Below are 23,093 nucleotides of genomic sequence, written 5' to 3'. Positions count from 1 at the left end.
TACATGAAAAAATCTCCACGTGTTCCTGATGACTCCAGGATTTGCTACACAGTTTATGCAATGAGCTCAGGAATGCATTATTGTTTGGTTGTAGAGGAAGCACTCAATGTGTTAGACAGCCTGTGCTATAACTCTCTTGCCTTCCTCCAGAAAACTGCCCAAAAGCAAGACCCCAAACATTACTACAAAGAAAACTAACAGAATTTTTGATATCACACTTTCACAAATGCTGTTAAGAAAAACATGAAACTTTGTGGGATCAAGTAACATCAGCTGCCTTCTGAGACTCAAAGTTGCTGTCAAATAAACATCCAAAGATTTAAGTGGTGCATTTCATGCCATGCTGCCCCCTTGCTCGGGGGATTCAGTAAATGTCTGTTTTTTTGGATGGTTAGATCTCTTACCCTCTGACTGGCCTTCCTCTGTTTGCCCTGAGACACACTCTTTAACATATCACTTTGTAAAAATTGTTATCAAAGAATTATTGCTAATTTAAGTGCACTTTAACATTAGGGAAAACCCCCTTTATATTCTGCACAAGAATATATTTCACTATTTTTCTACAGAGAAATTACCATCATTTCTGCTTTTGATAAAAAGGAATAAGAGAGGAACAACATATACATTCTTAATTATAAAAAAAAAAAACAAAGCAAAAATGACCAAGTGGACATTTGCTCCCCATAGACCGACCACATCATCTTATGTCTGCATTCTCTTTTCTATATATGTATATAGATTTTCTAGGTGTGCGCATATATAGAGATAGAAAGATAGATGATGAAATTTGGTTTTAGCTCCACACATCTCTCTCAGGTTTTTCTTTACAACCTGTATGAGAATGATTAAACATTACTCATCTAAAAAAATAGTTTTCTAAAAATGTACATGCATCAGGGTCTTTGCAGCTTATAATCTGGGTTATTTCAAAATAACCAAATGAAGCAAATTAGAAACAATTTTGGTTTAGACTGTGCCCTGACAGCCTAATGGCTGTATTTCCAAATACACAATTCGAAATTAAAAATCTTCCAAAAATATAAATGGCAGTTTTTCTGTGGTGCTGAGTCTGTAATTTAAGTTTTGATGGATATTAGCTTCAATAGGGGAGAATACTTCTCTTTTTTGTTTGTTTTTGTTTTTTTTTTTTTTTTTTTCCTAAATAATCCTAGTAAAGACAAGTGCAGCAACCAGAGTGAAGTCAGTTGTGTGAAGGAGTTTGGGCCCAGGAACAGAAATGGAATTGTCCTTAACAACACAGTAGGCATGCTTGGAAGCTGATGCATTACAGGAAGGATGTTTTCTCCACAACAACTGCTGTTTTACCAGACAGCACACTTGCATGATGCACACAATTTTACTCTTTCTTATTTCCAAGTACTGTTGGGACAAATTTTGCCCTTGGATAAGCATGCTCAGGCCCCACTGAAGCCAGGCAGTGGAACTTACAGTCATGTGTCCGAGAGCAGAATTTGTACCCAGTGTTATAAAGAAAGAAAACTGTTTAGTGGATAAATAATAAAGAAAAGGAATTTACAAAACAAACAAGCAAGCATTAAAATATAATTAATTACAAAAAATAAACGAAAACCAAAATAACCAGAGCCACTTACAGGGCTTGATGGAGTCTTTGGCCAGCCTGGGCTGCTAATGCTATCACTTTCATCTCCATGAAATGAGGAGATGCTAGCAGAGCTTGGGGACATTGGGGAAGGGACTGGCAGGTTGCCTGGGGTTGGGGGCTGAGAAATACCCTGAGAGCTGTAGCTATCCTGTGGTAGAGGAATAAAAAAAAAAATATGACAAAGGCAGGGCAAACTTTATTAAAAACAAAAAAAATACATCCAGTTTAACAGACTGACCAATTTTTATATATAAAATATATATAAACAGAGAGACACATACAGAAAACACACACATACAGAAATATATTTATATATATATAAAAGGTATTAAAACAACATTGTTAATTAGTATAATTTGGAAAGTTTGCTGGATGCTTGGCTAAAGTCACTAAGCCACCATGCTTACTTCAAGCTCACATGAAATGCTAAGCATGGGTTTCCCATTATGAAAGAAAGAAACAAAAACAAGCCGTTCACCTTATTTAATCAAATAAGGCAGGAAAGCAAAATATTAAGGTATGTTGCTGCTGCTGAGGTGGCCAAAACAGGAAGCTATAACTGAAGGCAGAGAAAAATGGCTGCAAGGATTGCAATCAGGCAAGACCCTTCTTTCCCACCCACCTGGCACAGCCAAATCCCCACGCAACTTTTGGCTTGGGATGCTTTGCCCCCACAAGTTAAAATGCCATAAGAACTAGTAACTTTCAGATCCACACAATGAAGGAAAAAAAGAAAAAAAAAAGAAACAAACAAAGAAATTGCACGTGAATGGAAAGGCATGCAGGAAAGAACAGAAGTGGGTAGGCCAAAACCAGGAGATGAAGGACAAGACAGCAGACTTCTGCGGGCAGAACCAACACCACGTGCGGAGGTGGTAAATACCTTTGACTTGCTCTCGGGTTGGGGGGCTCCTTCTTCTTTGCCATCTGCTTTGAGAGGAAGGGGTAGTTTGGACTCACCAGGTGTCATCATATCTGCAAGACCCATAGGTGCTAATCGAAAACAGGAGAAACAGTTAAGCATGACTATGTTTGGCTTTGTAGGAAAAAACACGCTTCCTGCTGCAAGGTTGTAGCGCCACGTGAAGGAGAGGTTTTCCCACCTCTGTCCTGTTATTCCAGCATCTGGAAACCTGGAAACCTCCTCAGCTGAATTGCAGAAACAAAGGAGAATGAACAAGAAGAGAATACAAGCACCATGCAACAACAACCACCACCACTTTACAGAGTAGAATTCATTCTTCCTGCTGCTCGTGCTCTTCAACTGTCTCTGCATTTGACCACAACATTTCAACAAAAGTCTATTTGAATTACTGCTCTCTCCCTTTAGCAGTAGACAAATGTAAGTGAAAACAATGTACATTTTGCTTGCTATGTTGAATCCAAGAAAAAGGCTGAATTTTCCGATTACATCTGTATTAAGGCTGGTGTCCAGCAGATAATTCCTACCTCTACTGACTTCAAAATGAATGGCTCAGCCACTGTGAGCCTTAACTACAGAATTACAAGCTGTAAACTGCGCTCTGTTGGAGAACCAGCACTCAGCTTCCTCCTCCTGCCAAAATGAGGTGGGACTATAACGAACACACAAATGTCTTTCTCTGATAATGGCATGCAGTTGCTTCCCAGGGGTGCAAGGAGTTTAAGGGGTTTTTTTATTTGAAGATGCAAGTGCCAAGTATAGTATTACTGCTGCAGAGCTGCTGGGTTCCTGCATTTCTAGAAAGATGCAAGAAGAAACATTCAGACAAATAGACAGAAAATACTGGGCAGAGCAGATGCTAGGAGGTGCCATGACATTGAATCAATGCAAATAACCAGAAAACAGCAGCACGACATCAGGTGATTCTTTGCCTGCTGAAAAGCATGTGCACAGCATTTGTGAAAGACTGGATTACCTTCCCTTTCTCTCTTTTTAATCCCCCTCATGCCCTTCTTTCAAAGGATATGAGTTAAGAAAAACATACAGAATAACCTAAAAGACAATAAAAAGGAAAAAAATATATATTGCAAATGTCAAAATGTAAGAATCAGCAAAGCATCATTGTCTTTACCAGAGTAGTGTGGCTCGCAAAATGACAGTGCTGGCTTGCACCAGGCAGCAGGCACACTGCACAGCGAGCCAAAGATAGGAGGGGGAAAAGAAGCTTTAAAAATACTTCACAGATTGCCCACTACAAAATGATTATTGCACATATTCATGTATTACTATGTTTTAGAAAATAATTAGTTTTAATTACAGCAGTGAGAGCATGAGCAGGACTCTAGCGAATACGCTGGCAAGCTTTGCAGTGCTAATTTGCTAATATCTTTAGCATCACTGCAGGTTGAGACTCTGGCTCTGCCAAAAAAACCTACCCAGCCATGTGCCATGTGAGTTTACAACTGTATGCTCAATATTCAGCTTTGAACTGCCGGTGTTTTTCATGGGCACATTTTCTTGTTTTTTCAAAGCACATTTGTAGCCCAATCAAGCCCTTAAAGTCATCACAACACATAAATCATAATTGAGATTAAAAAAAAAAATTACTTGCAATACTTCAGACTTCAAGAATTGGAACAAAAAGGCTTTTACAAGTGATGCAGCTGCAGAGAAAAATCTATTGGGATCAGCTAAAAATGCTGTTATTTTTATGTATGTGTGTGAAATCTCAACAAAACAGCCAGTCAATATGCTACTGGGAAGTCAGCATGCACTAAGCATTTGATTAGTATGCATTTTGCCCTTATATTCTGCTTGAGGAGCTGGGGCAGCTTGTGACCATTCTCAAGTTAAGGATGGCAGCCTAACATGTTCTAGTTTCGAATTCACAATTAAAAAAAAAATAATTTTTCTTTCAGAGATTTTAAAAAAGTTCTATGTTCAAAATGGTCAAATATATGCCACAGTGTGCTTTCAAACTGGGATGCAGAACTGTTATACAAAATCCATTTTAACAGTTAACACATTTCATGCTGTGAAAGTGCTAAAAAAGAAGTCTTGGGTATTAGTTTCAAAGCAAGCAAAGCTGACCCTTTCCCTATAAAGCAATTTTAGAGAGGTCGAACAAAGCAAAGTTAAAGATGACACTTCTTCACCAGAATTCTGCATAGCTAAATCCTCTGCTGATATCTCACTTTTATGTAGTTGGAACATCATACTTCTATTACAAAGAATTTAAAAATTGTGTCCACTTCTGGTAGTCCTGTTCCCATCAGAACTCCCTTATGAAATCTCTGTTCCAGAGGGGCTTAAGTTAACACCTCATATAAAGGGCTAGTAACTCCAGTCTGCAGATTATCACAAACATTCTGACTCTATTAATCATGCTTAGAAATGTAAAAATACAGGTTCATTTTGGTTTTTGACTATTTATTTTTGGCATATGCAAATGTAACTATCAGAAGTTGGAGACAATTATGAAAAAAATAATAAAGTTACCCAAATTCTGTTTCACTTTTTGTTCTAAATTATTTAGTTCATCTACATTCTTTCTTTCTACCTCTAAGAGAAGAAAACTGCAAGCACTTTACTGGCAAACTGCAAGGTTGTCTATTATCCCTATAGCTTTTACCCAAGATGTTTCCACAGCTATTTTTCTATCTGCTGTTGAAATGCTGTTTCATAACTTCTTGCTAACATACTCTCCAGCGATTTGTGAGAAGACATTCTTTCACTTTTTTTAGCTAAGCGGTACAGCAAGAACATTGTTTTGACCCTTTCTGAGCAGTGAAATACTGTTATTGTCACGAAACTGCTAAAATAAGACACAGTCTCTTTCTACACAGGTACTAATAATTCTGCCTGTGAAGTGCAGACCAAAGGATAAAACATTGTAGAGAGGAGGATAACAGGGAAAATCTTGACTCGAAAAGTGTTGTGGCGTACTGTGAATAGGTTTCAAGTACTAGCCTCTGGCTTATTATAAGAATGTAAGAGGTAGAATGATTTCAAAAAGCAAGTATAGGTCAAGGTCCTGAATTAACTATTCCACACTGAATTTAAGGTACTCAAAGGCAGATATTGACATGAGTAAAACTGCAGCAAAGAATTCTTTTTTGCTAAAGGCTGCTCTACCAGTCCCAGCAGACGATGAAATACTGTAGAAGCAGCAATATACAAACATTGTTTTTCTCTTTATTGCTAGTGCAATAACAAATCATGCTCTACAAAACAGAATACTCCCTCCTTTGTAGGACATTCCTTTCCCCCTTCCAACCCTAGCACTCTCCCTCTGCAAAAAAAAAGAGAAGAAAAAGCAAAAGCAGCGAATTAGTGACTGTGGAGTTGACGAGAGGATCTCCACTGCTTTGATGCCCACAGGAAAAACAGAATAGGGACAACAGTAGTGCCTGATGTCCTGCCATGAATGATCCTCCAGCTCTGGGGACAAGGGCACCCCAGGGTTTGATTTGATTCCTTTAGTGCAAAAAATTTTTCCTAGAATTTCACGTTTTATGTGAAGTATTATGATGTTAAAAATTAATTGGGAATAATAATACCCAGAAAAATAAAGGTTTCAGTAAGACAGAGGTACTGAAATAAGGAAAGTATCCTTGAGCAGTAAGGAGATTAATGCCTTTTTATTGGTTTGTCCATCTCCAGAGGTAGCAGAGATTGTGAATGCCAGTTTCTGTGCAAGAAAAATATGGAAACCTGTGAGATATAAACTTCATATTGCTTCTTTTTAAAGATAATTTTCGCTAGAATTAACAAAGCTCACAGCATGATCTATACTGGGGGTTGTAAGTTTCCTGTTTATTATATGCATTTTTAAACCTGGAACTTGAAAAATAGGGGGGAAAAGTCTGAAATATATATGGGTAATTTGAACTCATATAACAAAAGGACAGTGGAGGTTATACAGTTTTTCTGAATGGCAGTTTGTTCCATAATTGTGAAGGGATTCTGACACCTTTTTCCTGAAGCTTTTGTTATTGTTATGAATGGAATACTCTATTAGAAGGATCTGTCTTCTTTGATCTCGTAATTTCTGTGTTCCTAAACCACTCTGCATCAGCAGAAGCTGGTGATCTGCTGTTTGATCCACAATCACTGCTGAAGTACGAGGATGCATAACTGCATTTTCCTTTCAATTGTGACATTAATTAAAAAAAACTAAAGACAAAAGGATCAACTGGTAATGAGGAGTTATAAATACTACTAAAAATGGGTGACAAAACCAGTGTTAGACATAGCTGTACTGAGGCTCCAACACCATATGAAAACAATTCCATCAGTTATCAGCAATCTTCTTCTATTTTAGAGTAAAACCTAAAAGTGCATTTGATTGAAATGAAAGACCCACCTTCCTCCCTCATATCAGGCAACACAACTGCACCCTCCAAAACCCAGACAACCAAGAAACAAACTTCTCCTTATTACTTGCCTTGGGTTTTCATTGGCCTCTAACTGAAACCACAGTTGTTCATGCCCAGTGTATGTAAGCAAGTTAACCAGCGCCTTCACTCCAGCAGCAGCCACTCAGCTGCACTCTGTTTTGGCCCTCCATGTGGACTGAACGCTGGTTTATCTGACAGATGTATGATTTTACACTAATGGGGCAGGAAGGAAGGGGAAGCTAAGGAGCCATATAGCTGAACTGGTCTTCCTGCCACAGAAAATCCTGTTTTCAAGCCCCTAAATAGGTATCATGTGTAGGTTCTCCACCTCATCAAATGCAGGGCCAGAGCTGACCCTAAAGTGCACCCCCAGCTCAAGGAATTATCACTAAAAATATGGTATTTACACTTGGCTTAAGCTTTCATTTTTTTGACCAAATCAGAAGGATGAGTCATGATAGGGGGAAATTAAGCATTCCCACCGTATTTGCCCTCAGCAGTGTATCCACACCTAATTTTCTTTATTCGGTGTTGTGTGTGTCCATTTCCTCCCCAACATTGTCTCTTGGAGACCTGTAAAGCAATTCTAGATGCGTGTCTGCTCCCACGCGGACTGAAGGGGTGCACTGAACTCCTCTAGTTCATCTCATACTTACTTTCCATTGGGTAATCTCTGAATTAATAAAACTGGAACAAAAGAAAACCTCACAAATGCACTGGCAGAAAAAACCCTGATAAATGTTTAAATTATTAAAAATCCAATATTTCAGAATGCATAACACAATAAAAAGAGTATGACTACCCCATACAAAAGACTGCTAGGATAAATGGTCTTGCATTGAACAGATTTCCACTGTATGAAATAACGAATGGCTGAATTATCTGAACAAAAAAACCTCTGTGAATCTTCCTTTAAACTGGTTATTCCTTAGGAATACATAAATCTTCTTAGGCAGGGCACTCTGCCATCTGTTTGCTGTTGGTTATTTTTGCAGCTCTGGGGGCCAACGGAAAAGGGTGGAAAAATTACTTCTGCTAATAGCAAAACAGAATTTATAGCACAGTTTCAATGCTCAGAAGTAATTTTATTTCAGCAAGCCAGACAAAACACATAACTAGACAAACAAAACATAATATTACCTGGGACAGCTCTGGTGGGGAAAAAGCAAGCTATTATCTAATGCTCTTTTCAATAGCTTGTCCCTCTTCATCCAGATGGTGCAGTGTGCTGTCTGGGCTAGCCAACAGCTTCCAGGCCAGCACTGGAAAAAGCCTTTTTTTTTTTGTTAATTTCTCTCTCTTTTTTTTTTTTATATCTTACTGATTAGCAGCTTCCTTTCTGCTTCTTCAGCTAACCAAAATGGTAACATAATGTTCTTGAAATATAAGACACTGTTCAGTGTCTCAGCAGCTCCTATGCAGAGGAAAGAAACTCTCTGGACATACTAGACACTAGCATCTCACTGTGGCCATTTTCTTCCAAAGAAGCAGGAACATAATAGAATTTACAGGGAGAAAAGACGGAAAGATGCAAAGGATGAAGGAAATACACAGACTAAGAGGGGTAGAGAAAAAGATATCAAAGCCAAGGCTCTTGGTAAGACACAGTTTAGGTAGTAAAGCATTTCTACAGAAATAACAGAAGTAGAAACAAAAACAACTAAGAAACAACATCATATTACCTTAGCACAACCTATTCAGCTTTCTGAAAAAAACTTCAAAAACCCCAACATTTCTAAAAGGGATAATGTAATCAGTAAAGCATGCACGGAAACTCCATGACTGGAATAAGTATTTGGGAGGATCCGCTTCAGGGTCATTGAAACTCCATCCAAACACAGCCCAATCAAAGAATTGATCTTTGCTGAAGTATTATCTTGAAGGAGGTAATTGTTAGGAATTCAAGCTGAATATGGACCATGAAGCACATTTGCACAGAACTACATTCACCTGTCTTCAGAGACACACAGAAAGCTACAAGCAATTCTGAACTCATAAGTCATGATATGAAGGATAAATCCAGGAGCTACATTGAATATGCCCTTTTCCTTTTTTTCTTTTTTTTTTTTCCAAAAGGAAGTTATGAAAAAATTTCATAGACTGATACTTAAATAAGTAAATGAGGAAACCCTATATGAATTTTGGAAACAGTAAATATGGCCTATGTTTTTCAAACAGAATAATTATGTTAAGTGCTCAACTTACAGCATCTTCAAGTCAGAGCAAGTGCTCATCTCTTTTTTTAAATGACTACCACATTAAATATCTGAAATTGCAACCGTAGCAAGTAAGATGCTGAAAAACAAAAGCAACCTCTTAAAAGAAGTTATTCTCCTTCCCTTTCCTGCAGACACATACACACAAATATACATACTGGCTAGTCAACACCTATGTCAGGCTGAGTCTGAGTGACGCTGGACTCTGTGTGCATCAGCACTGTATGCATCTACGTGCTGTGCAGAAGGACTTAATGAAAAACGTATGAGTTACTGTACAAAAAAAAGGCGCATACCTTAGCCTAATTTCAAATCACTCCAAACTACCCAACAGGGGTGAATCAAATGAAGAAGGATGTTCCCCTGCCACCAGCCCTGGGCTGACACTGTTAAGCAGGTTTATGGAGGAAGGTCACTGCTGGAAGGCTACTCACCATTACCTGTTGAACTGTTCACCATGTTAGGTGCCATGCTGTAAGGAGGAGCTTGCGGGTTCATCAGGCCAGAGCTGTTGTTCATCGGCTGAGTGTAGGGGGAGCTGGATCCCATAATGCTGCTCTGATTCATGGCAGGAAAATTGCCTTGCCTAGGAGAGGAAAGCACACATACAATATCTCATTACATACCTCATTGCTGAAGATGCTGTGGTTTGTCACAGAGCACATCACCTATTGTTTGTAAGGAGAAAGCAGGCAATTAGTTCGTTTTACCTACGTGGGGAGTTTGAATTAGTCTTGAGCTAGTTACCATACGTGTGAAATAGAGTTGGACTGAAGACTAATTTCAAGAGAGGTATACAGAGTCTTTCTGTGTCACCACCAATTGAAAGAAAAATACAGCTCACATTATACCCTATGAGTAGACACCAATGTGATCAGGAGTCAAAATTAGAACCTAGCACTGGCATAAAAAAAAATCCAGCGCATTGCCATTCTCACCATTTTGACCATGTAACAGCAACCCTCACCTGCCTGAGCTTAATAAAAAGCAAAATGACCAAAAGAAAAATGGGTACCATAGACTCAGTTTCTGATTTTTGCATCTGTTGTTATTGCGTTGGACAGTGTTCATCCGTATGTGTCATCTATGTCCAATCTTTCAAAAAACTCCATACATATTCCACTTTGCTGAAACAAGAAACCTCAGCAGGACTATTTTGCTTTTGAAAATTTAATCCCGTATTTGTTTAACGCTTTTATAACTGAGACTTAAATGTGTCTCAAAAACGGCCCTAAATGAAACCCTTGTATAATTCTCCACACATTCAGATTCTCCACATACTCAGACCAAGTATTTTTAAAGACTAAAACTTATCTACTTTTAAGTTCTAAAAAGTATCTAAGTATGCTTGGTACCTGATTTGTGAAACTCTGTAGATTAACTGAGGCACAAGGAAGAAAATAATCCAATCGAAGTAAGCACAGTAACCCAATGTAATGCATGATTCACTTAAAAAGTGACCTTTTATTCTTTTAATCCATAAAACAATTACCTACCTTTTCTTAGTATAGTTGAAGACTGCATGTATTATCATATGTATATGAGTTAGACTTAAACATATAAAATCATATCTATAAATAAGAACACATGGAAAAAATACTTACTTTTATATTCATAGGAAAATACATAGGAAAATACAAAACTCAGACCTGTTTCTTCAGTGTGCCCCCTGTAAATTTATGCTGTTTTTCCAAATAAAAGAAACAAGAAAGCAACCACCCTTTTACACAGCTTTAGTACCTGTCAACTTTTATTTCCTTACAAAAACGAAGCACTTAATTTCATCCTACACAAAGGGAAAGCTGAATGTCTTGGTAGCAAGATGAGAGTTTTAGTAGAAATTCTGCTTTTAATTATTATACAGTATTCAAATGAAAAAAGACAATTCCAAAATTAAGAACCCTGAGTAACTTCAGTGGCTTCTTGTCTTCTCCAAACTCATGGCAGATTCTTAACACAATTGGCAGAAGCAGATTTCTTTTTTAGGAGGTATAGGAGGAAGACCATTAAAGCACTATTTGGCCTAATTTTTCTTGACACATTGTGAATTTCTTCAAAGGAAAAGAGAACGTGTTATCTAAATAAAGCATCTTTTTCCAAGTCAGTTTTGTCCTTTGCTCTCTGAAGACAAACTTTTCTTCACTCTTGCAAAGAGGCAAAGGCTTTCTTTTGATATGAAGGAGATAACTGCCATACAATGTCATTTCCCAGATGAAGCTTGCAAGGAGAAGTGGAGGGAAAAGATTTAAAATGCACAGTGGTGCAATGCTCCAAGGGAGAATTACAAAGGGAAAAGAGAAGAGCAGAACCATTTGGCAACAACTTTAAATTATTTCAGTCACACAATCAAGCTTTTCTTATGTAAATACTGTATCTTAAACATCCCCACCCTCCTTTTTTAGCTGAAAAAAACTATATTTCAACAAATGCAGTTAACCAAAAAATGCTTTCTACACTGGATAAGCAAGATCCTTTCTGTTACTGGGTAAAATTACTAGTGAAGATGAAAAAAACGTGCAAGTGTATTTTCACAGTTTAAAAAAGAAGTAATAGATTTTGAGAGGTTCTTTTATGGACTAAGGCTAGGATTCTGGAAAAGGCAAGTCTCTACAGGTATCTATCTCCTTAATGTGCTTCTTTTACTTTAAAAATACACAGGAGACACACACCTTGCAGGTAAGCTGAAATTGGTCCTTACCTACTAATATTTCAACACTATTACTTCCTATAGCATGTGTATCTTCTAAGCTGTGGGGCTGTTCATTGTCTCAAACTGAGGTACAACCTGTTTCATGTTACCCACTATGGACATCAATCTCAATTGCAGCTCATGCAAGCATATTGCTGTACAACAGCTTTAAATCAAAAAGTAGGAAACTATTTCCAGTTTAGACGGAAAGTGGAAATTAAATAAAAAAGAATATACTGGCTTTGGCCAGGGCAGCAAGAAAACAACTGAAGTCTAAAAAAATTGCTTCTGTACTCAGAAGAACCTGAATGGCAGAGCCTAATTCTGAAATTTCATCTGGCAAGGCAATACCTTTCCCTTTCATCCTCCTATGTAATGCTGCACTTGGAACGGACACAGCTCTCCATCTCTGGAAAGAGCCCAGCAAGTGAAAAGACTCAGCACCATCCCTGGCAGGACTTCGTCCTTTCCCGGCCCCCTGTCAAAGCCCTGACCCGCAGCACGCGTGAGCTAATTCAGTAATGCTGAAAGGACATCCTGCCAGAGTAAATGCTGTTTTATTCTGAGATTGGGTGCAGTGAGCAGTACAGAGCTCCTCCACATATTATTTTGCTCTATGATGGTTTGGAATGGAAAGTTTTCTTTAGGGAGAAATAATCAGGTATTACTTCAGCCTTTAATTCTCACTCCACAGTAGGCCTCCTTTGAGTAAAGACTGCCGACTGTGACAAATTGTGCTGCATCAGTGCTATAATATGAAGTGGAGTCCATTAAGAACTGAGCTGAGATCACCAAACTCATTTTGATTAACCTCCAGGTCACTAAACACTTATAAATATGTTACACAGCAGCTGCTAAACATATTTATATATGCTTAAGGTCACAGCATCATCTGTTGGTTGTTGGAGTTAAGTCAAAAATCTTATGTTTCCTTCTGTGCTGCTTTTAGTTAAGGCATATCCAACATACTACAGTACCAGACTCTCTCCTACATCTCCCAATTCCCTCCTCCATTTTTCTGGGGTGCTAAATAAAAATCAAGCCTTTTAAAAACAGTCTGCTGTGCATGTAGTGACATCTAATGGCAAAAATTCAACTGTCCAGCTATGAATTTTATAGCAGAACAAACCCAGCTAAGTAAACAATTTTACAGTATTTGCCACATAAACACCAAGGGCTGGGTTGTTTAGGGACAATGCAATTAGGAATAATAGGAAGAAATTAAGAAAAGAAACACTGAAGTTTAGTATAATGAAAAGATGTCTTCATGGTGAGATACAGTTACCCTCCAAGGGAATGAAGGAAACGTCAGTACCTGACATGTCTGCATGCAGGCAACATGTTAGAAAACATACTGGTCAGAGAAACCCTGCATTGTGTATGAGCTAGAGTATCTGCTCTTGCAATACCTTGATCCCAGATAATGTATTTTTCCCATTTAGAAGAAAAAGCAGCCAGGCCAATAGAAATTTGGGATTATCCTATCAATTTAAACTCAGTCTCTAAGCCTACAAGTTTTTTTTCCTGCTCTACTGCTACAAGTAGATCTTCAAGAATTCAGCAGTTGTAAGAGATTTAAAGTGGGAAGAGAGGATCTGCTTGCTTTCTATGGCTTATTTACTCTGTTGACAATTTAACAATGCATAATGCCAGAGCCAGTTGTTATGCTTGAGGAAAGGGCTGCCATCTCAGGGGACCTGGACAAGCTGGAGGAATGTGCTGACAGGAACCCTGTAAAAGTCAACAGGGACAAGCGCAAGGTCCTGCACCTGGGAAGGACAAGCCCCCTGCAGTGGTGCCAGCTGGGACTTGACTACAGGGAGCAGCTTTCCTGAAAAGTCCCTGGGCATCTTGGCAGATAGAGCTGAGTGTAAGCCAGCAGACTGTCCTGGCAGCAAAGAGGGCCAACAACATCCTGGGCTGTGTGATGAGGTGCAGAGTTGGGAGACGGAAGAAACTCTTGGAAGGGATGGAAGGGATCATCCCCTCCTTCCTCAGCACTTGCTGGACTCCATCTAGAGTATCAAGTTCAGTTTTGGATTCCCCAGAAAAGAAAAGAAAAGATGATAATAAACTAGAGTGAGCAGTGAACGAACCCCTTAGATGGCCAGGGCTTGAGCACTCACCCTGGAGGGGCTGAAGGATAAGGCCTCATTCAGCCTGGGGCAGACAACTGTCAAGAGGAACCTACAGCAGCTCCATAGCACCTAAAAGAAGGTCAGCAAGAAGAGGAAACTGGCCTTTTCACAGTGGGCATGGTGGGGGACAAGACACACTGGGCAAGAGTGAAAACACATTAAGTTCAGACTGGATGCAAGGAAACCATTTTCCCAGTGAACACAGTGAGAGACTAGATCTGGAGGCCCAAACGGACTGGGCAATCTCTATCTTTGGAGATTCTGAAGACTCAACAGGATAACGCCCTAAGCTCTAAGCTGAGCCTGATGAGGAGAAGGTTGGACTAAATGTTCCTCCTGAGGTTGCTTTCCAGCTTGAATGATCCTATGATTTTAGCTTGTCAGCTTCACTGTGCTGTTGACAGTCTCGTGTACTCCTGGGTCCATAGTACAACTGCTCAAATTCAAACCATTTCCTTTTAAGAGGTTCTTCTGATCTTTTGCTTTCCTTCATTTGCAATCTACCCAAAGCTTAATCTGCATTTAATCTCTTTTCTCTGCAAAACAAGCAGCATCAGATCTAATTGTGTCTTCTGAGCTAATGCAGAAGTCCATGTATTTAAGAGGAGGAGTTGACATGCAAGATCTGGTCATCGTTAAAAAGCAGAACAAAGAAATTGTTAGAAAGAGCAGCACTGACAATACACAGAAGCACAAGTGATCACAGCTGCTGAGCAGTCTCTTATACTGAAATGCCTTCCTTTAATTGGACCTGAAATCCTCACTAAGTTTTACATGTCTCCAACTGCTACACAGAAGTCACTCTACAGCCCTTGTGCTTAATACTTCCTGATATGTGATTTAGTACCTCCTCAGATTTGTCACCTTATGCTAGACTTATACTGTCATCTTCCTTCTTATTGAATTAGTATGAATTCACTACAAAATTGAGTTCAGACGTATATGTGGTAATTTAGCTATGGACGATGACAGAAATGGATTATGCTTCACAAGACAAGAAATGAAGACACAACTTTTCATATGGAAACATGTCAAAGCTCAGGTTGTTCCTGTGTACAGAGAGATCAAGTTCTAAAACTTTCTGTGGATTTCCTAAGAGGCATCTGATGCCTTGTATTCTTCTCTCAATCTGCAACACTGGAGCAAAGCCCTTTGTACAGCCAGAAAAAAATGATCCAGCTTCTCTATGAGCCTTGTGGCAGCCTGAGCACAGGAGGTGAGTCCAACATGGAAATGTCTAGGGAACAGAAGAAAGCTTCAGAGGTGGAGAGTTTAGAAGTGATGGAAGTGAGGAGATTCTGGGCCATAAGAAATGGAAATGAAGGAGACAGTAGAAGGAAATTAAGAAGGAAAAAGGATTGGGAGCATCCTCACTAGGTGCCAAAGATTTTTAGGGCCAGGAGGTTGGTAGGTACGCAGGAGAAAGCAGATAAAACAGAGATGCAGGAGAAGGAGCAGGGAGAGATGCACAGAATGCTGCTACTCCTAGGGCAAACACAGGTTACGGTCCCTCTAGCACAAGTGGAGCCTCTCAGCCAGATACACCTGAAGGAAGGAAGGGATTCACAGGGAAGCTTCCAAAGCAGGGTGCTACCAGACATGTGCCTTCCCTCAGCTCCTCAGCTCGTGCACCCTGCCCTGAGTTAGGCCAGGCTCTGATGTGGCCACATTGGCCAAACGCTGGGGGAGCCCCAGTCCAAATGTGGCACAATGGGGTGATGCTGAAGGAGCCGTGCAACAGGGACAAGAGCAGAGATGGGGCACACAGCTCAGGTAGGGAAGAGATGGCACTGAGTCACACTGCACAAATCCTGGTGGTCACAAACTCGTATCAGCTGTTAGTTAGGTACTTGGGCACTGTGCTTCCTGACACTTGCCACACAGTGCACCTAATGTAGGGATTTCGCCCAGTTATGTTGCCCTAGGTGTGAGACCTGAGAAATTATCCTGTTACTGTGACCTGGCCACCTGAGCAATTGGCTCATGAAAAAAAAATGGCCCACAAGTTTGCCATTTCTGCTCCAGATCTTTAACCTACATCAGTTTTGCAGTCAATGCACTGCAGCACCTCAAGGGAGTAATTTGTGTAAACATTTTAAAAGGAACATTTTTTCTTTTAATGCTGACACACTGCTAAGGTGGCTACTTGATTACAAACTGTGAAAATGACTGCGTTAGGCTGCACTCACAAATCACAGTGTACTGACCAAATTGCCCTGTGCTTATCTGTGCCAGGTCTGCAGCATGACAATATTTCCTCTCTCTTTTAAATGTCAAAGTATGATTTGGGGGGCTGTTATTTAAACACACTGACCTGCACAATAACCAGAAGTACTTTATTTAAATCTGTCTTGAGCTGGGACTAGCCTTAAGCGCTTATAATCTGTCACACTTTGACACCAAATGGGTTATTATAATGAGAGTAATTCAGGAGTGAGACCTGTGAATGCTTTCTCCCTGGAGAATTTACACATAAACATGTGCAGGCAGATACATATGCTTTTTTGTTATGGATTTTCCTTCTTGCTACATTATGGGCTTCCTTGGAGAAGTGAAACCATTTCTGTTGTCAGTGGATATGGGAGAACTGAAGGAGGGAGAAGAGAGCAAGGGAAAATAAACCCCAACATTGCTTACTTTGTTCTGCCTGGAGGTTCATAGTACTCTTAGCAAAGGCCAAGACAAATGAAGCCTGAATATTGGCTTGAGCAGCTACAAAATGGCATTGAAGGCAGTTCCCATGTGAACAAAACAAACAAATTTAACATCACTGTATCTGAAAACAAAGTATCATCTCTAGTTAGCTTCTACTAACTATACTGCAAGTATACTAGCCTGGACTTATATGTCCTCCTCTGTTCAGTGGGGAAGCTCAGCAACTGTAACAACAAAGTTTTAGAAAAACAACCACGAAAGCTGCTGATGTGACAGGTATTAGGGCTGCCACAAGACTTTTTGCCATTTTTCAAGTTAGAAGGAAAGCGAAAATTTTAGATTTGTGCATGTGTACTTGTGTGCAAATGGAAGGCCAAAGTTCTGAAATACACTGACAAAGCACTGGCACACACAAATGAAAAAGCATCCAGATTTGTACTGAGGGGTGTGTGTGTATGTGTGTCTGCTGACAGGAGGTACACAGAACTAACACAAAACTGTTCTTCTCAACAATCAGGCCTAAATGGCAACGCTAAAATGGGGGAATATTTTCAGCACTGTAATTATGTGATAGTGCAAATTGTCATCCGCTGCAGTCGGACTGCTTACACTGACTGTTTTCTTCGTCTGGCTGATCCAAAGATTATTGTGCAAGATACTTTTAAAAAGAGTAACAGAAATAGCCTTTCTAAATATATTATTTTTCTTCTGATTTACACAAATACTTGTGCCTTTAGCATCATCTCCATTGCTTAGATTTTACTACAGAACAATCAAGGAGGGGGGAGAAACTTAAAAATTAGTTGTTCCTACCACACTGATTCAATGCTGAGCTGCTTAGCAAAACAGTCACAAAAACTTATTGTTTGTTTACAAGCTGTTGTCATCACATTAACCATTTTTCCAGTGAAAACATCTGCCTGACAGGCTACCTACGTGGTAGCCATTTAAAGCCCAACAGAACAGGAGTGTCATACCACATCAAACTCTTGAAGAGCAACATAAGAGGCACAATGTAATTCACGAGTAATGATGTTAATAACAACACAACTACCCAACATTTGCACAGCTGAATGCATGCTGAGATCAGAATAAATCTCCCTATCCTGTTTTACAGATAATAAAAACTGAGGAGGAGATCCAAGATTAATAATGATCTAAAATAAGGCCAGAAGAATAATTAAGTAGTTGAATACAGTGAGGAAAACACAGCACAAGTCTATTAAAAATAAATCCTTAACTTCATTTGATCCTAATGACAGAAGGGTGTGTGACTGAAAAGCATTTAGTGATAGTGAAATATTGTAGGGTTTTGTTTGTTTGTTTGTTTGCAGGTTGCAGCTATTTGATTTTCTTTTTATAAAGTTCCATTTGTGTTAATTAAAGTGGTTTTGGTCTGAATTTCATGGTGACCACAGCATTTGGTCACCACTCCTCAAACCCACAGGGAACCCCTGAAATGCCTTTATTGCACAGCATTCTTGCAAGTGCAGCAACACTTCCATATTTGAATTTATTTGTGTAAGAACAAACTAAGCTCTTGGTATTCAGTGCAACCTGTACTGGATAAATAGAATATAATGCTGTGTGACAGAAAGCAGAGAATGACTGAAAAGTGGGCCAAGTCAAATGGCTTGTAAACTCATCAGAGCTCTGCTCTTGGTAACCTCTGCCAACCTTCCCTACACATGGATTTGTATAGCAGCTCTAACAGCAACTTGCTTGCACAACTGTCCCCATCAGATGTGATATCTGAACACTGAGGGGATACATTTCTTAGCCCAAGTGGAGTGCGTGATGCATAAAAGAGGGCTGCTTTAATCTGTCCAGCAAGCAGGAGCATGCATGAACGGGTTTATAGGGAAAAAAAGAAATTTGCCCTGTATGGCATGATGCTGTCAATCTGAACCAGAATGTCAAGAAGGGTGATTTAGTTTAGTGTGACTTGATATCAAAATGAGAATGACTCATACAACTCTCACTATGCATCTTCTATTTCTGTGCATGTTTATAAATAGCTGTATTAAAAAGTCGGAAGGCCCTATGAACTCTCTCCCAGAAAGATTACTTGAATGTGGCAAGAGTCTGTTCCCAGCACATAAACAGCCAGAAGGTCACCAAAGTGTGGTGCTAAAAAGCTACAGAAAATTATTCACTCACTCAGTTTCCTCTGGTGGGACACTGTCTTGAGAGAGGCTCAATCCCTGAGCTCCCTCATCTTTCACCCGGGGATGCTGTCTCCCACCACCATGTTCAGTCACATCCTCGCCCTGCTTTTGAGCACCTTGGACTGCACTGTGCTAGCAACCAACTGAAAATCTAATAAAATCCTCATCATTTCATGCCAGCTCTTCAGTGTATTTTTTCATAGTAAAATGTCATCTGGCTGACAGCAGGACGCTGAATGCAACTGTGCATGTGCAGCAGCATGGTGAGGAAGTTCTCCAGAGGGATTTCCCAGCAGACATGTTTTCACTCACCTATCTTTGCCCAATGGCCTGGAGCAGTTATATGTTTATCAATATTATTACCAGCACTGTTACCATCAGTCTCGGCTCTCTGGCACACCGGGCAGTTTCACAAGAGCAATGTAGTGCACATGACAGCATGATTTCAGTTGGCTCTCTTCTTCATCTTTGTCTCAATAGATGCCTGAAACCTACTGCAACCACTGCAACAGGTATTTAACGTGTTGGTAAGATTGACAGCCATCATTAAAAAAATCTCATGCTGTTAGGTTATTATTTAATATGATTCTTAAAAGGCTACTTATGTGTCCAGCTAGAACGGGTGCTCCCATCTGAGCTCATCAACAAAGTGAAGGGTTCTTCCCACTCATATTTCCCCAGGCAGCATTGCTAAAAAAAATTGTTTATTTTTCTCTCAAATATCACCACTGTAAAAGAACCTAAAACCTTAAACCCCCTTTAAAACTAGAAACCCTCCTACCATTTTTTATGTCTCTCCCTTTCTGTCACAAGAATCTTAGGCTGTTCAATCACAGTCTTGTACTTGCACAGTGTTATGTGCCAAATCACACAGTGCAGTCACAGAATTAGCTTTCTTCATGAGTCCCATTAAACAGATGGCTATTCTTCTATTTTGTTTTGGCTTTTTTTTTCCTAACCACTTCTGTGATTTAAACTAGTAGATCTTCTGACAGACTGTGTAAACTGTTTCCTCATCTGAAATAGTTTTTGTTGCCTAAGAAAGAGTACTCAATCTAAGATGCTCCCTTATTCTTTATACAGTATCAATTAATGAAGTACTGCATTCTTAATTTCCTGAAGATCATATTTTAAGGTACACAGTTTCTGTGTAACATCTGACCCTGAGGCGAGGCAGAATGTCAATAAACTACACGAAGTCCTACACTGCAATTCTGTTTCAAAATATTTACTCTTTCTACAGAGGGCAGTGAATCTCCTACGCAACCAAATCAAGCCAAAAATAATCTTGACACAATACTAATCGAATTAGAAGTGTCTCTGAGGTAAGTGAAAATTCTCATTCATGACTGAAAATCATGCTTCCTTCTCAACACACTCCTGCTTTTACAATTTAAGAACGGTTACTCTCTGAAGGAGGAAAAGAGTAGGACTCTTGAGGTCTGTGGTTAATCTCTAATGGCACGAACAGCATACAGCAGTCGACTTGATTGATGAGTCCAAAGAAGAAAAAAATGCTTCCCCAAATCACTGGTTGCCTGCAAGAGCTCTGCGGCATGGTGACAACCAGGGCTCCAAAATGATGGATTTACCTTTTAGTAAAACAAAATTCCAGATAAAAATGTATTTCTCTTAGTCTCCCACAAGAAATGGCTATGGTTAGCTCAGCATGTAAAGTTTCTTCCAATTCTTACATGATTTTATCAGCAATTTTGAGCTGATCCATAAAATGCATCTCCATTTAAATAAAATAATCACAGAAGATTTCTAGCTTTCCCTGTACAATAATAAATACATATAAGCTGAGCTGAACTTCCTCCTTCCTAATACATTATAGAAAAAAGTCACACATGATTCTGCTTTGAAAAGTAAAACACAAGGGAAAGAAAAAAAGAAATAATAAAAAAATCAGCTTGATACAAATGACTATTTCTCATGAAGAGGAAAGAAGCACGGATCCTTTAGAAGAGAAATATGTCAATACTGGTTAATAGCTTCCTTAGAAATTACAGTTACAGTAAGCATTAGTATTTGGACTTTTAACCCCTCAAATCACATGGAAGCTGAGCTTGGGGAGAAGATATTCCAGCTATTACTGAATCTCCTCCAGCCTCAGGTGGAGCCAGCACAGGAGTATTTGGGGTTTGCAGAGACAATACAGCCATTTAGGCCAAGAAGCAAAACCACTTCACCCTGCTGAAACTACAAGTGGGGCTCATTTCAAGGTGACCCATCAGGATCTCTAAGGAGCAGAGCGGAAATGACCAGACAGCTTGAGCCTGGAGAACTGTGAATGGCCTGAATTTGAACAGGAGCAACTCCTTCCGTGTGACTGAATGTTAAATAAAAGACCAGGCAGAAAGAGCCTTTCTTGCCAGGGGCTTATTTCAAAGGCAACAGATAACGAAGGCCCTGGCTCCAATTATGGCTACCAGTCCTATCTTAGCCTAGTTTACTTTGGGGATTTCACAGTTGGCAGCCTTTCATCTGGAAGTAGCCTGGTTTGAATAAGCAAAGAAACTTGAATGAGTACTTAACCTTCCTGCACTCCACTGAACTTCCCAGCAGAGAAGAACAGCACCTCCAAGCTTAAGGGGAAAAGGGAAAACAATGGAAAACATATACTCTCTCCAAGGATTAAAGACGGTAAGTTTTACTGGAGCACTTCAAGACTTCCTGCTACGAAACTGCAGCTTTCAAAATCACAATTAGAATTTTAAACCCAAGTCTGAAGATCAAAAGGGCCAGACTGGAAAATACTGCACAAAACTGACAGGCACTAGGATGTAAAACAACTAAAACAGTCCTGGGTTTTATTTATATTATTATTCTCTTTAAAAAATTTATTCCCCATTTCCGCCTCCTTCTTTTGCCTTTTGACGTTTTAATGCACCATGTCCATTACTGTATTTCCTCACCGGTACCTTCTAGTCCATCAGCAGTGCTGCATTACCCTGCTGTTGGAGAAAATAATACAGAAAAAGTGCTTTGCTGGCACCAGCAACATGGATTATGAATTATACATACATAGCAGGAGAGAAATAGCTGATGGAAGGTTAGTGTGACTGTGTGTGTGCAAGTGTGCATGTGCATGTATACACATGCACAGACTAAGAAGAAGACATCTAGAATGCACTTTTTAAACTAATTTATGCTAATTGTGTTTCTCTGTACAACAGAAATTCTCTAATATCAGTGCAGCTTTTCTAGATCAGTATTATGACTGATTAAAAACTTACTAAATTCTTCTCACCACACTACAATGAGGCTGTGGTATCTAACCAGTTGCTAAGTAATTTAGAACCAGAACCACATTCTAGAATGCCTAAAAGTATATCAAAGCAATGCCACATCATACATTATTTTAGAGACTGAACACCACTTCTCACGCATGGGGATCAGCGGGAGATAATGTAAATATCCACCACAATTTAGCAACCCAATGGCCAGGATTTAAAGTGACCAGAGGCTGCAAATAGCAAAGCTGGTTTCCAATTCCTCAGTTTAATAAACTACTGTCTGAATCGTCACCTCTAAAATCAATGGCACTGAATTCTAAATTCACTCAATCTATAAAAAAAAATTGCTTTAATTTACAAAATTGCAACATGCAATCCTGAGAATCATATTAAGGTACATTGAGGTCAAAGGGGTGCCTTCAAAGATAGGATTGCTCCTCATGTAGGCACATCAAAACTCATTTTGTTGTAATTAGTTCAGGTATTGATAACTGTAGATGCACCAGCAAAAGGCTCATTTTAACATCCAGTTGGATGCACATTTTACAGCCACCTAGCACTGAATTACATCTTCTAAGGCCACAATTCTAACAGCATGCAAGCCAGCTGTTTTACAACTATGTTTTTACCTTTCCATATACTACAGTCACACTTTCAACTACTAAGAAGACATGCTCAGAATGACGCTAGAATGAGAGATGCTGAAAGTGATGGTGAAAAGCATCTAGCTCTAAAGATGTCTTTTGACTTCAGGTGCCAACCTGATAATCAGTTTTAAACTAGGAACTTGCTGTAGGAAGCAAAAGCTCAGAGACAGTGCACACATACTCCTGCAAAGATTCAAGCTGGGCATCTACGAACTGAGGAGATCAAAATTGGCTGGTACTAGAAGATATTGGCTAAATTTGCTGCCTTTCACATAAACAGGGAAAACACAATCTCATATGCTTAAAACTGTTTGTTTTTACTGAAGGCTTACTGTGTTGCAGTTTTGTGCACACAGGAGTATTTATCTATCACTATAATAGATACATGTATGGTT

General features: G+C 39.4%; 1 protein-coding gene across 11 annotated transcripts in view; it reads right to left on the bottom strand.

Annotated features, from left to right (window-relative positions):
• Positions 1-23,093, bottom strand: part of ARID1B (AT-rich interaction domain 1B) — a 329,572-nt gene that overhangs the window by 31,587 nt on the left and 274,892 nt on the right. For 5 of the 11 annotated variants that reach the window (XM_032101923.1, XM_032101928.1, XM_032101920.1 and 2 more), the window contains 3 exons: positions 9,597-9,748; positions 2,508-2,617; positions 1,614-1,772 (listed from right to left, as the gene is read on the bottom strand). In XM_032101923.1, coding sequence (XP_031957814.1) covers positions 1,614-1,772; positions 2,508-2,617; positions 9,597-9,748 — 421 coding nt within the window. The remainder of the gene's footprint in view (positions 1-1,613; positions 1,773-2,507; positions 2,618-9,596; positions 9,749-23,093) is intronic. The other 6 variants (XM_032101921.1, XM_032101925.1, XM_032101930.1 and 3 more) reach the window with 3 other exon arrangements.

Source organism: Corvus moneduloides, chromosome 3 (assembly GCF_009650955.1).
Source record: "Corvus moneduloides isolate bCorMon1 chromosome 3, bCorMon1.pri, whole genome shotgun sequence".
Taxonomy (NCBI): domain Eukaryota; kingdom Metazoa; phylum Chordata; class Aves; order Passeriformes; family Corvidae; genus Corvus; species Corvus moneduloides.
Note: the sequence above shows the minus strand (reverse complement) of the source record. Positions and strands in the feature narration are given on the sequence as shown.